The 11,165-nt window shown below is 50.8% G+C and overlaps 2 protein-coding genes across 5 annotated transcripts; both read left to right on the forward strand.

Annotated features, from left to right (window-relative positions):
- Nucleotides 1-436: 436 nt before the first annotated feature.
- On the forward strand, nt 437-6,800 carry LOC125525522. Of its 4 annotated transcripts, XM_048690530.1 has the most exons (10): nt 437-776; nt 3,344-3,393; nt 3,535-3,644; nt 4,637-4,710; nt 4,858-4,919; nt 5,034-5,163; nt 5,312-5,457; nt 5,573-5,669; nt 5,755-5,824; nt 6,162-6,800. In XM_048690530.1, the coding sequence occupies exons 1-10, from the start codon at nt 503-505 to the stop codon at nt 6,394-6,396; spliced, it is 1,248 nt and encodes a 415-aa protein (XP_048546487.1). In that variant the 5' UTR covers nt 437-502; the 3' UTR covers nt 6,397-6,800. The 4 variants fall into 4 exon arrangements, with proteins under 4 accessions (XP_048546487.1, XP_048546484.1, XP_048546486.1 ...); XM_048690527.1 differs by having other exon boundaries at nt 438-776; nt 4,637-4,919; XM_048690529.1 differs by having other exon boundaries at nt 438-776; nt 3,568-3,644; nt 4,637-4,919.
- Nucleotides 6,801-7,108: 308 nt separating this feature from the next.
- LOC125525520 (pentatricopeptide repeat-containing protein 10, chloroplastic) lies at nt 7,109-10,006 on the forward strand. Its single transcript, XM_048690526.1, has one exon. It carries the CDS (start codon nt 7,246-7,248, stop codon nt 9,679-9,681), a length of 2,436 nt encoding a protein of 811 aa, XP_048546483.1. The 5' UTR covers nt 7,109-7,245; the 3' UTR covers nt 9,682-10,006.
- Nucleotides 10,007-11,165: the final 1,159 nt, after the last annotated feature.

Genomic DNA, 11,165 nt, shown 5'->3' on the forward strand with positions numbered 1-11,165 from the left:
TGAGATTGAGCATCACTACAGTGCACACGCAAAACAACCGAACGTTGCATCCGAAGATCACAACACATGCAACCAAATGCCATGCTCGTGTTCATGCTCTCGTGCACAGTGCCTGAGCCTTTGTGGCAATCAAACACGATGCACAACATGGTACAAAGCTCGTATTTCTTCAACCAGGCTCCAATGGGCTTGAGCCAAGCACCCACGGAATGCAAAAATGTCGTGGTTATCCAAATAGGCCCTCGGAGCTAGGGGAATATCCTTTTGGTTATTCAAATGCGTAACACGCCCACTGGCACGTGGGCCCCCAAATCCGGAGCGTTTCCGAAACCGCACCGCCCCAAAACCCGCCACACACCAAACGAAACGAACGGCACCCACGAACGTGTGCGCGACCCGGAACCGCCGGCCCGGTTTACTCCCGGGTTCCCGTTCTATTTTCCACCTTCCCTCCACTCCCACCTTCCCCGCTCCCCTTCTCCTCCTCGCCCGCGTCCCGCCCATGGAGTCATCCGCCGCGGGCGGCGACCCGCGCCCGTCGCCGTCCGGGGGCGCCACCCCTCCGCCCCAGCCGCCCCCGCCCCCGCCCAGCGGCTGGCTAGCGGGCCTCGTCTCCGGCGCCGGCCGGCTCCTCGCCTCCGTGCTCGGCCCCTCCCCCTCCTCCTCCCCGCGCGGCTCCGGCCCCGCCGCGTCGGGCGGGTCCGCCGCCTCCTCCCCGACCTCGCTCCGGCATCCCCGCGCGCGCGGCGAGGGCCTCCACGGCGGCGCCGGCGCTGGTATGCGAACCCTCCCTCCTCCTCGAATTACGAATTCCGTGTTGCCGCCTTCCGCGCCGCGGTTCCCGTACGGCATTGATTTCCGCCGAATTTTCCGCGTGACCCGATGCTTGGGCCGGTTATTCGCCGTGATACCGCAGGCATTGCTGCGAGCGAAATGGTTGATTTCGCGTTTCCAGTCATCAATCTCTCGAACGATGAGTTCGCCGAGCGTTCCGGATAGGAATTACAGGACGGGGAATCTGATGCTTCGCGCTTCCATACTTCATATAGCGGCAAATGTTTGATTCCTCGGCTGTTTCGGCCATGCTAGTGCATTTTCCAACCCTGTTCGAGTGTCTTCCATGGCGAATCCCCCTCCTCAAATTACGAATTCCGAGTTGCCGCCCTCGGGGCCGTGCCGCTTCAATTTCCGTCCAAAATTTCTGCGTAGCTCGATGTTTGGTCTAGTCTCCGTCGTGATCTCACAGAAATCCCTACGAAATAGGAGCGAAACCAAATGATTTCACATTTCCTATCCTTAATCTCTTGCACGGTAAGTTCGTGTAGCAGTTCACACCAGGGATTATAGAATGGGGAATCTGATGCTTCGTGCTTCCATGTTTCATATATGCGGTGACGTAAATGTTCGATTGCTCAGTTGTTTCGCCTTTCGGTCGTGCTAGTGCATTTTCAACTCCGTTTGCGATGCTCCCTGATAAAAGTCAATCAGTGTTCACTATTATAAAAAATGGCATCGGGTCGTGAGCTTAAGTGCACTGGCACTAAGTCACTAATTAACTGGTTTAGAAGACCAGTTTATGTATAACCCATAGATTCCTGTGCTAACCTTTCATTTGCACGCATGTATTTTTTGAAGTCCTTTCAGTGTTTGCCAATAATAGGTTCTGAAAGGTCATGTCAGTGTTCATAGCTCTAATCCAAAATACTACTGCATAATGTTGAAGCCATCAAATGTCATCTGTCTCATAGTTTTGAAGCCTCTTAGTTTTCCCATATTTATTGCATAATCTTCTAGCATTCTGTTCTCAATTTTGACAAATTTTGAAAAATGTGATTGAAAAGAGATTTCCCAAATGAGTTAGCACCCACTTTTTTTCTCCATCCTTTACTATTTTCAGAAGATACACCTCACTTTCCGCTTTGGGACCTAGTACTTTCTCAGCTCTGTTCAGTATATTTTTGCACTTGCATGTTTTGTGTTTATTCCATAAGAATTTCATGCAAATTCCTAAGTACTATTGACCTATTGTGTTCGGTCTGTGCTAGTTTTTCCCCCTGTAAATAAAGTGTTCTCCAACTTAGTTGGCATTGCAGGATGGGAAATCTGATGGTTCATGTTTTTTTTAGGGAATAGATGGTTCGTGCTTCGATACTTAATAGAGGAAAATATTTGATTCCTCAGTTGTTTTGGCCATGCTAGTGCATTTTCCAACCCTGTTCGAGTGTCTTCTATGGCGAACCCCACTCCTCAAATTACGAATTCCAAGTTGGCGCCCTCAGGGCCATGGATGCCGTGCCGCATCAATTTCTGTCCAAAATTTCTGCGTAGCTCAGTGTTTGGACCAGTTTCCGTCATAATCTCGCAGAAATCACAACCAAACATGAGTGAAACCAAACGAGTTCTCATTTCCAGTCATTAATGTGTTACACGATAAGTTCGTGGAGCGGTCCACACTAGGGATTACAGAACGGGAAATCTGATTCTCCACGCTTCCATGTTTCATATCTGTGTAGAAGGAAATGTTCGATCATTCAGTCGTTTTGCCTTTCGGCCATGCTAGTTGCGTTTCAACTCTGTTCGCAATGCTCCCTAATAAAAGTCAATCAGTGTTCACTAATATAAAAACTGGCATTGGGACGTGAACTTTAGTGCACCGACACTAAGTCACTAATTAACTACTCCCTCTGTTCACTTTTATAAGACCTTGAAGACATTTCAGACAATGTACAAAACAGCCCATTTTGAGTTGTCTGAAATGACTTACAAAAGTGAACGGAGGGAGTAGTTTAGAAGACCAGTTTATGCATAACCCATATATCCCTGTGCTAAGCGTTTATTTGGATGCCTGCATATTTGGAGGCCTTTCATTGTTTACCAATAATAATAAGTTGGTCCTGAAAGGCCATACTCATCCAAAATACTACTGCAGAATGTTGAAGCCATCAAATGTCATCATCTGTCGCATAGTTTTGAAGCCTCTTAGTTTCCGCATATTATTGCATAATCTTCTAGCATTCTGACAGAATTTAAAAAATGTGATTTAAAAGAGAATTACCTAAATGAGTTAGCATTCAGAGTTTTTCTCCATTATTTTCTATTTTCTGAAGATACACCTTATTTCCCCCCTTTGGTGCTTATTACTTTCTCAGCTCTGAACAACATATTTTCGCACTTGCATCTTTTGTGTTTATTCCATAAGATTTTCAGGCAAATTCCCAAGTACTCTGTGCTAGTTATTTTTCCTGTAAATAAAGTGTTCTCTAACTTAGTTGGCATTATATTCAGCAACTCATGTGAATACATTATTTGATGTGCCTACCTGGCGATTTCTTGTATTTCACAGATTTTGATGATTCTGTGCGTGTCCCATCGAAAAACAATCAGTTAAACCAGGTATCCCACAACCCTTGTAATTTTTATCTTACCAATTACAGTCCCATTATTTTCTGAACAACCATTTATCACTTCTAGGAGTGATTCCTCAGTTATCTAAGGACTTTCCATTGCGTCATTTTTTGTTGTTGCTTTTTCTAGAGTGAGGAGACTGACCTGAAAGGCTATACGCAGGGATCCCTAGCAATTGTCTCAGAAATTGAGCCGAAAGATGCCATAATGCAGTTGCTTATGCAGGAAACCTACTCAAGGTATTATATATCTCTTGTTTACTTCCATTGATGTCCACCTGGAAAGTACTGTTTAATTTGCATTTTGCCTTGTGGTGCCAGCATACGGCTATTCTTATTTCTGAATATATATTTAAACATGGGGCTTTATTTGTACTTTGTTTCACACTGATGAAACAAAATGAAGTGCAGTCTTTCTTTTATTTTAGTTAATGCACTCTTGTTTGGTTTGACCGTTGTGAATTGACCATGCAACCCTAGCGCCCTTGTTTGAAGAATGGAATGGGTTGGTGCATCACTAGCTCGTCCTTCATAAGCATAAGTGAGGGATTAGGTCAACCCACCAATTTTGAGGGATCACCCAACGATGAATGAGGTGATTCCTCATCCGAACTGTCCCAGTGTGTTTCCAGAGTACCTCTTTTCTCCTGTCTTGGCATTCGTGTAAACAATAGATCTAAGACTACCTGTGCCTAGCTCTCAAAACTTGTATGTATACTGATTACACATACACAATGTGTAGTTCTGTACACCATTAATAATGCTTCAGGGCAAGCAATTAGCGCATGAAACATTATTTACATACACATATTGTATATTTCATTTTGGGAAGTGGTGATGAACATCAGGATACATGTTGGATTGTGATGTACAATTGAATTGGTGTTAATTTTTTCCTTAGTTTCATAATTATCTTGTGTACTTGCCTATCCATAGGCTTGTAAATAACTATTTGTCTCATCAATGCATCAACACACAAAGCTTTTGTGTTTTCTCAGAAAAAATGATTTTCTAACTATTTTGAAAGTTGCTGAAATGTTTACCCTCAAGAATTGGTTATGCTATGTTAAACTGTTAGTCCAGCCTGCATCCTGTGATAATAGCAACCAAAAGTTGTGACTGGAAACTCCTTTATCGTATAACATATACCTCTATTCTGGACAAACTAATGTCTGTTCATTGCTGAAGATTTAAACTACACTACTGATAGAAATCCTTAATTTTAATGTTAGGTCTGAGTGCAGTACACTAATAAAGATAATTCAAGAGCGGGTTGTGGATCCAGATTCAGGTGGAATTGCTGATGGTGAGATTGCTCTTCCGATCAGTTGGAAGGCTGACAACCAACCAACCCTTGGATATTCTTCATTTAGTCCAAATGTGTCCTTGCCTTCAACATCAAACTTTCGAATCCATGGCCATGGTTTTGATAATAGTGCTGCTGCCGACACAGTTCCAATGTTAACTCCTGCCAATCGTAGCCTTTTCAACGATAAAGCTGACAATATTCAGCCTGTGAGTGCTCTTTGCTTGTAGGGAAATTAATTTGTCATGTGTATGGTATCTCAACTCTCAAGCCCATTCGGTTATATGCCACCCCTGTTTGTCTAAGGGAACACTGCACTGCAGGCTTTCAAACGAAGGTACTCTGTTGTGCGGGATATTCCCGAGGACCTTCGAAGAGTCAGGACAAAGGCTGATGGAAATCCGATACACATCACAAAATTTAAGAAAGTTGATGTTGTTAGAAATCGTCCAGGTATAGATTACAAAAGAGCTTCTGCAATTCCTTGAGAAGTGCCATTAAGCTTTTGTATTACTAATCATTTACAGTTACCTGTGTACATATTTCTTCATCGGTTACAATTTATTACAAAAGTTTCAATTCTGATAATATGTGTTTGAAGTTTTTTCAGGAGAAGGCAATAAACTGTTATCAGATGTTCCCCTTCTTGGGGCAAACAACTTAGCGCATTCTAACATTGTCTCGAAAGTTGAAGGAGCTAATGAAAAATTGGATGTCCCTAGCAAACCTCCGGCAGTGCGAAATAAGGTACTAGAACCCCTCTAAACAATTGATTTTCTTGGGTGTCTTTCTTTTGTATCAGTCAAATAACAAATGTAGTAATGCGTGCTGACATGAATGGTAATGTCAACCTTTATCATAGGATCTGAAGAACGGCTTTCCTTTGAAGTTGGAACCTTTGGATGGTCTTAGTCCGTTTGAGCAGAAGATGATGGACTTGTCACACCAAAAGCATAAGGGTTTGTGATCTTTGATTTGCTATGTCTGCTGGTTAGTAATGAGCATGATGCCTGACATCTGATGCTGTTGGTTGCTGTTGCGCAGATGCTGCATATGATGACTCAGGTTCTGTTTCAAAATTAATGTTCATGGGGGATATTGAGGCCACGCCTAGGTATGCCATATTGCACCTAACCTATTTCATTACTGTGGTGACTGTTCTTTTGTCATTAAAACTTGGTATTTTCATCTAGACCGTTCTATTATTTGTTGGTTTGAAATTTGTGCTTGCAGTTGCTATCATGCAATGTTGTCAGCTGATCCAGTGCTTATTAGGATAGCCAGATATCATCACCATTTTTTTACTGTATCAGCAATTCAGTAATGCCTCATTCATAAGGAGCCACCTCATCGATCGTTTTTTGAACTGCAATTTCTACCATTAGCTCCCGTTTGTTATGTGATGTTAAGAGGTTACTAGGGAAGCAAGCTAATATGATTGTCCATTTCAGCTTGCAGCTACAAAACGGCTCCAAGAACCGCAGAAGAAAGCAATCCAACTCTCCAAGGACAACTCCGAGGGCCGCAGATTCGCCCGCCATGGGCACGCGCCGCAGACTCGGCGACGCCACGGTCAAGGCAGAGATCAACCTGCTAGAGCAAACCACGCCGATAACGATGGACAAGCAAGATCCAGACTATGTCCCAGAGAGGAGGCCTGCCGGGAGGCCGAAGAAGGCCAAGTGACTTGTCCTGGATCCTGTTCATGGGTATACTTCCGCAAACTAGCTTCACGCGGGAGGAGGACCTTGTTACCGTTGGTCCTGACTGCATATTTCTCGCTGCCATTCAGTCTTGCCGTCGCCTCTGAAGGTGGATGGTGGCAAGAAATCTGCAGTATGGGACGATGATGAACTGACAGGGCGACAGGAATGCCATGGAATTTCAGTGTTTACTCCTGTAGAGACTTATGCCTGCTGGACATGGGTTATTTAGGTGTTTAGAGGGAGAAGGGAAAGGACAACATGCCTGCCATGTCACTTGTAGTATAACCAAGTGGTTTAGTCAGACTAATGTGCTAGTACATGCATCATGGCATAGGGTGCACTGTAAATCATAGTTCCATGTTATTCATCTTGTGTGACATTGCATTGGTTCAGCCTTGAACTTCTCTCATGGTGCAGGTGTTTTCTGACACGGTCTCATGCCCATGTGCTGTTTTTTAGCTTCGATTTGCTCTGTCAGTACTGATAGAAGAATAACCGGGCACGCAGGAGCGGGCAGGTGGATCTTTTGACGCGCCATTGGTAGTTCAGATTCAGATCAAATGTCGATCTGGCGCCGTGGCGCGGGTAGACAGATATTCCGAGCGAAACGGCAGGCGGGAGGGCGTCGCGTCGCTGCTGGCAGTGGCGGATCAGATGGCGCTCGTGCCATCGTCATCCTTTGCCGCCAATCCCCGTCCACCCGCTGCCGCCACCGTATCCCCAAAACCCCATCTCCCCTGACTGGCACACCCCACGGTCGACGCCCCCGTCCGTACGTCTGCTTCCTGAGCTCGCCGCAGCTGACTGCCAACCACCCACCGCGCCGGCGATGGAGGCCACCGGCCGCGGGGTGTTCCCGAACAAGCCCACCCTCCCGCCGGGCCCCAAGAAGCGGGCGCCCCCGTCCCAGCAGACGCTCCTCCCGGCCTCCCCGCCGCCGCAGGCCCCCTCCTCGCTCCCGCTCGACTCCTTCCTCCTCCACCTCACCGCCGCGCCGGCCCCGGCCCCGGCCCCCGTCCCGCGCCGGACCCACCAGCAGGCGCCGCACCACCAGCACCACCACCCCACCCCGACCCCGGCGAGCTCCTTCCTCTCCCCGGCCGCGCAGGCGCTGGTGCTCGAGCTCTCCGCCACGCCGCTCCCGGCCCTCCCGGCCTTCCTCGCCGCCCGCCGCGACGACCTCCTCCGCGCCGCCGACCTGCCGTCCCTCCTCAAGGCACTCGAGCTCTCCGGCCACTGGGAGTGGGCGCTGGCGCTCCTCCGCTGGGCGCGCGCCGAGGGGGCCGCCGAGGGCGCCGCGCCGCTCGAGATGGTCGTGCGGGCCCTCGGCCGCGAGGGCCGCCACGACGCCGTCTGCGCGCTGCTCGACGAAATGCCGCTCCCGCCCGGCGCCCGGCTCGACGTCCGCGCCTACACCACCGTGCTCCACGCGCTCTCCCGCGAGGGCCGCTACGACCGCGCGCTCCGGCTCTTCGACGAGCTCCGGCGGGAAGGGGTGGCGCCCACGCGCGTCACCTACAACGTCGTGCTCGACGTCTACGGCCGCATGGGCCGCTCCTGGCCGCGCGTCGTCGCGCTGCTCGACGAGATGAGGGCCGCGGGGGTCGAGCCCGATGGGTTCACCGCCAGCACCGTCATCGCCGCCGCGGGCCGGGACGGCCTCGTCGACGAGGCCGTCGCCTTCTTCGAGGACCTCAAGGCCCGCGGCCACGCCCCGTGCGTCGTCACCTACAATGCCCTCCTGCAGGTCTTTGGCAAGGCCGGGAACTACACGGAGGCTCTGCGAGTGATCAAGGAGATGGAAGACGCCGGCTGCAAGCCTGATGCCGTCACCTACAATGAGCTTGCTGGGTCATATGCCAGGGCTGGATTCTACCAGGAGGCTGCCAAATGTCTCGACACGATGATCGGCAAGGGGTTGCTGCCCAACACGTTCACCTACAACACCATAATGACGGCGTACGGGAATGCCGGGAAGGTGGACGAGGCGCTTGCCCTGTTCGACCGGATGAAGAAGAATGGGTTCGTCCCATACACAAACACCTACAATCTTGTCCTCGGCATGCTGGGGAAGAAATCAAGGTTCCCGGCGATGCTAGAGATGCTCGGGGAGATGTCGAGGAGCGGATGCACGCCGAACCGGGTGACATGGAACACGCTGCTGGCGGTCTGCGGGAAGCGAGGCATGGAGAGCTATGTCACTCGGGTGCTGGAGGGGATGAAGTCATGCAGGGTTGAGCTGTGCCGAGACACCTACAACACACTGATATGTGCTTATGGCCGGTGTGGTTCAAGGGCCAACGCATTCAAGATGTATGATGAAATGACCGCCGCCGGCTTCGCCCCTTGCCTCACCACATACAATGCTTTGCTGAACGTGCTGTCTCGCCAAGGGGATTGGACCGCTGCGCGTTCCATCATAAGCAAGATGAAGAGCGAGGGTTTCAAGCCAAACGACATGTCATACTCGCTGCTGCTCCAGTGCCACGCAAAGGGGGGCAATGCCGCGGGGATCGAGGCCATCGAGAAGGAAGTCTACCAAGGTACCATCTTCCCGAGCTGGGTCATCTTGAGAACACTTGTGATCGCCAACTTCAAGTGTCGGCGGCTGGATGGGATCGAGAGGGCGTTCCAGGAGGTGAAGGCCCGGGGCCACAAGCCGGACCTCGTCATCCTCAACTCCATGTTGTCAATATATGCGAAGAACGGAATGTACAGCAAGGCGATGGAGATGTTTGAGTCGATCGAGCAGTCCGGGCTGAGCCCGGACCTGATCACGTACAACAGCCTGATGGACATGTATGCCAAGAGCAACGAGCCCTGGGAGGCCGAGAAGATCCTGAAGCGGCTCAGGACCTCCCAGTCCCAGCAGCAGCAGCAGCTCAAACCCGACGTGGTGTCGTACAACACGGTCATCAACGGGTTCTGCAAGGAGGGGCTGATCAAGGAGGCCCAGAGGGTGCTGTCGGACATGATCGCCGACGGCGTGGCCCCCTGCGTGATCACCTACCACACGCTGGTCGGAGGGTACGCGAGCCGGGAGATGTTCGCGGAGGCGAGGGAGGTGGTTGGGTACATGATCCAGCGCAAGCTGAGGCCCATGGAGCTGACCTACAAGCGGGTGGTGGACAGCTACTGCAGAGCCAAGCGGTACGAGGAGGCCCACGGCTTCCTCGCCGTGGTCGCGGAGACCGACCCGAAATCCGACCAGAAGCTGCTGGGCACGCTCGCCGCCCGCATAGAGAGCGCCCAGTTCGGGAGATGAGATGATGGTGACCAAGGTGCTTGGTCATAGAGCTGTGTTGTTGCGTGTTCTGTGGCAGATATGTCGGGTGATTGCCAAGTTTTGACAGGGGAGCGTAGCATATTTACTTGTGAAGAAGATGAGATAGTGCTGCACAATGGCACAGAACAGAACTAGTTTGCCTCGCATTCTTACAAAGTTATTATGAAAGTCGCATTCGGCTGTACAGTTGTTAGCCTATGGCAAGAGTCTGAATTTTGAGGTGCTTTGGATGTATCATTTGGCTTTGCAGAATATACATAAGCAGCAAGGTGGTGCTGTTCCCAAATTCTATTACCACTGTAAATTTTTATAAGATCGTTTATAGTCTATATATGACAGTGTCAAAAAACGCCTTACCTTACTTCTCAGTTGCGGAAGCCTGAACGCAACCTATGCAGTAGCTGTGTCTGTCTGACCCGTCCGTGGAATCTTTGGGGAGCTCAAACTCTGTCAAGCCACTCACTTGGCTACACACTTGCACACCGTCAGGTCTGTCACCTGGCTGTGTGTTTGGCACAGATAGTTCTGGGTGATTTCCGGGTTTTGACAGGGAGCGTAGCGTATTTAGCTGTGAAGGCAGTGCTGCAAAAAATGTCTGAATTGCTCCAGGTGATGTATCCTTTGATTTGGAGCCGGTTTCTGAAGTCCAGAGCATCCTCAGCTGCTGAAGCCTGAAGTCAAACTGTGCAGTAGGAGTAGTCAATCCTGCTTTCCGTTTACGGCCCCTCCCTCCGTGCGTAATCTTTGGCTACACACATTCGGTGTCAGGTCACACTTGTACGCCAGTACTTGGACAGTTCCTCGGTGCTCTTGCCCACACTATGCTACCCTACTCTTCTCTGCCCCGTGGTCACGTGCAGAGCCGGCGCTCTTGAGGCAGTGCTGGCCGACGATCGCCCCGGCCGTTCTACCCGTCGTAGTCCTCCATGGATCTCGTTTTCCCGCGCTCGCCTGTCGACCATCTATCGCTGGTAGTACTTCCTCCGTCCTGTACAAGCTGTCGCTCAAACAGATGCATCGGAGATTCGGAGGAAGTAGTAGTGGTACTTGTAGGACAGCATCCAAGACAGGCCACGAGGGAGGAAAGGAGTCCACCGCACTGTTGTCGCGCGGCGGCCGACGGCGACGCGAGGGCGTTCTCGCTGCCTCCACGGCTCTGGCTGGACCGCCGGTCTCCGTCGCACGGCCTGGGCCGGTGTCGGGTCACTCGCTCGCTCGGCTGCGCTGCGCTGCGCACTTGTGCTACTGCGCTGGTTGGACGGTTGCTCGGTGCTCTTGTCCAGTATGCTACGCTACTCTACTCTACTACTCTGCCCGTGTTCACGTGCAGAGCGGAGCCGACGGTGCCGGTGAGTCCGCCGGAGGGGCTGGAGGCCGACCGCGCCGGCCAGTGGCAGGGCCTCGCAGCTTTCTCCTTCTTCCGTGGGCCTCGCCGCTCTGACCTGTGGCTCAGGGTTCTCGCT

This window comes from Triticum urartu, chromosome 7 (genome assembly GCF_003073215.2).
Source record: "Triticum urartu cultivar G1812 chromosome 7, Tu2.1, whole genome shotgun sequence".
In the NCBI taxonomy this organism is placed as follows: domain Eukaryota; kingdom Viridiplantae; phylum Streptophyta; class Magnoliopsida; order Poales; family Poaceae; genus Triticum; species Triticum urartu.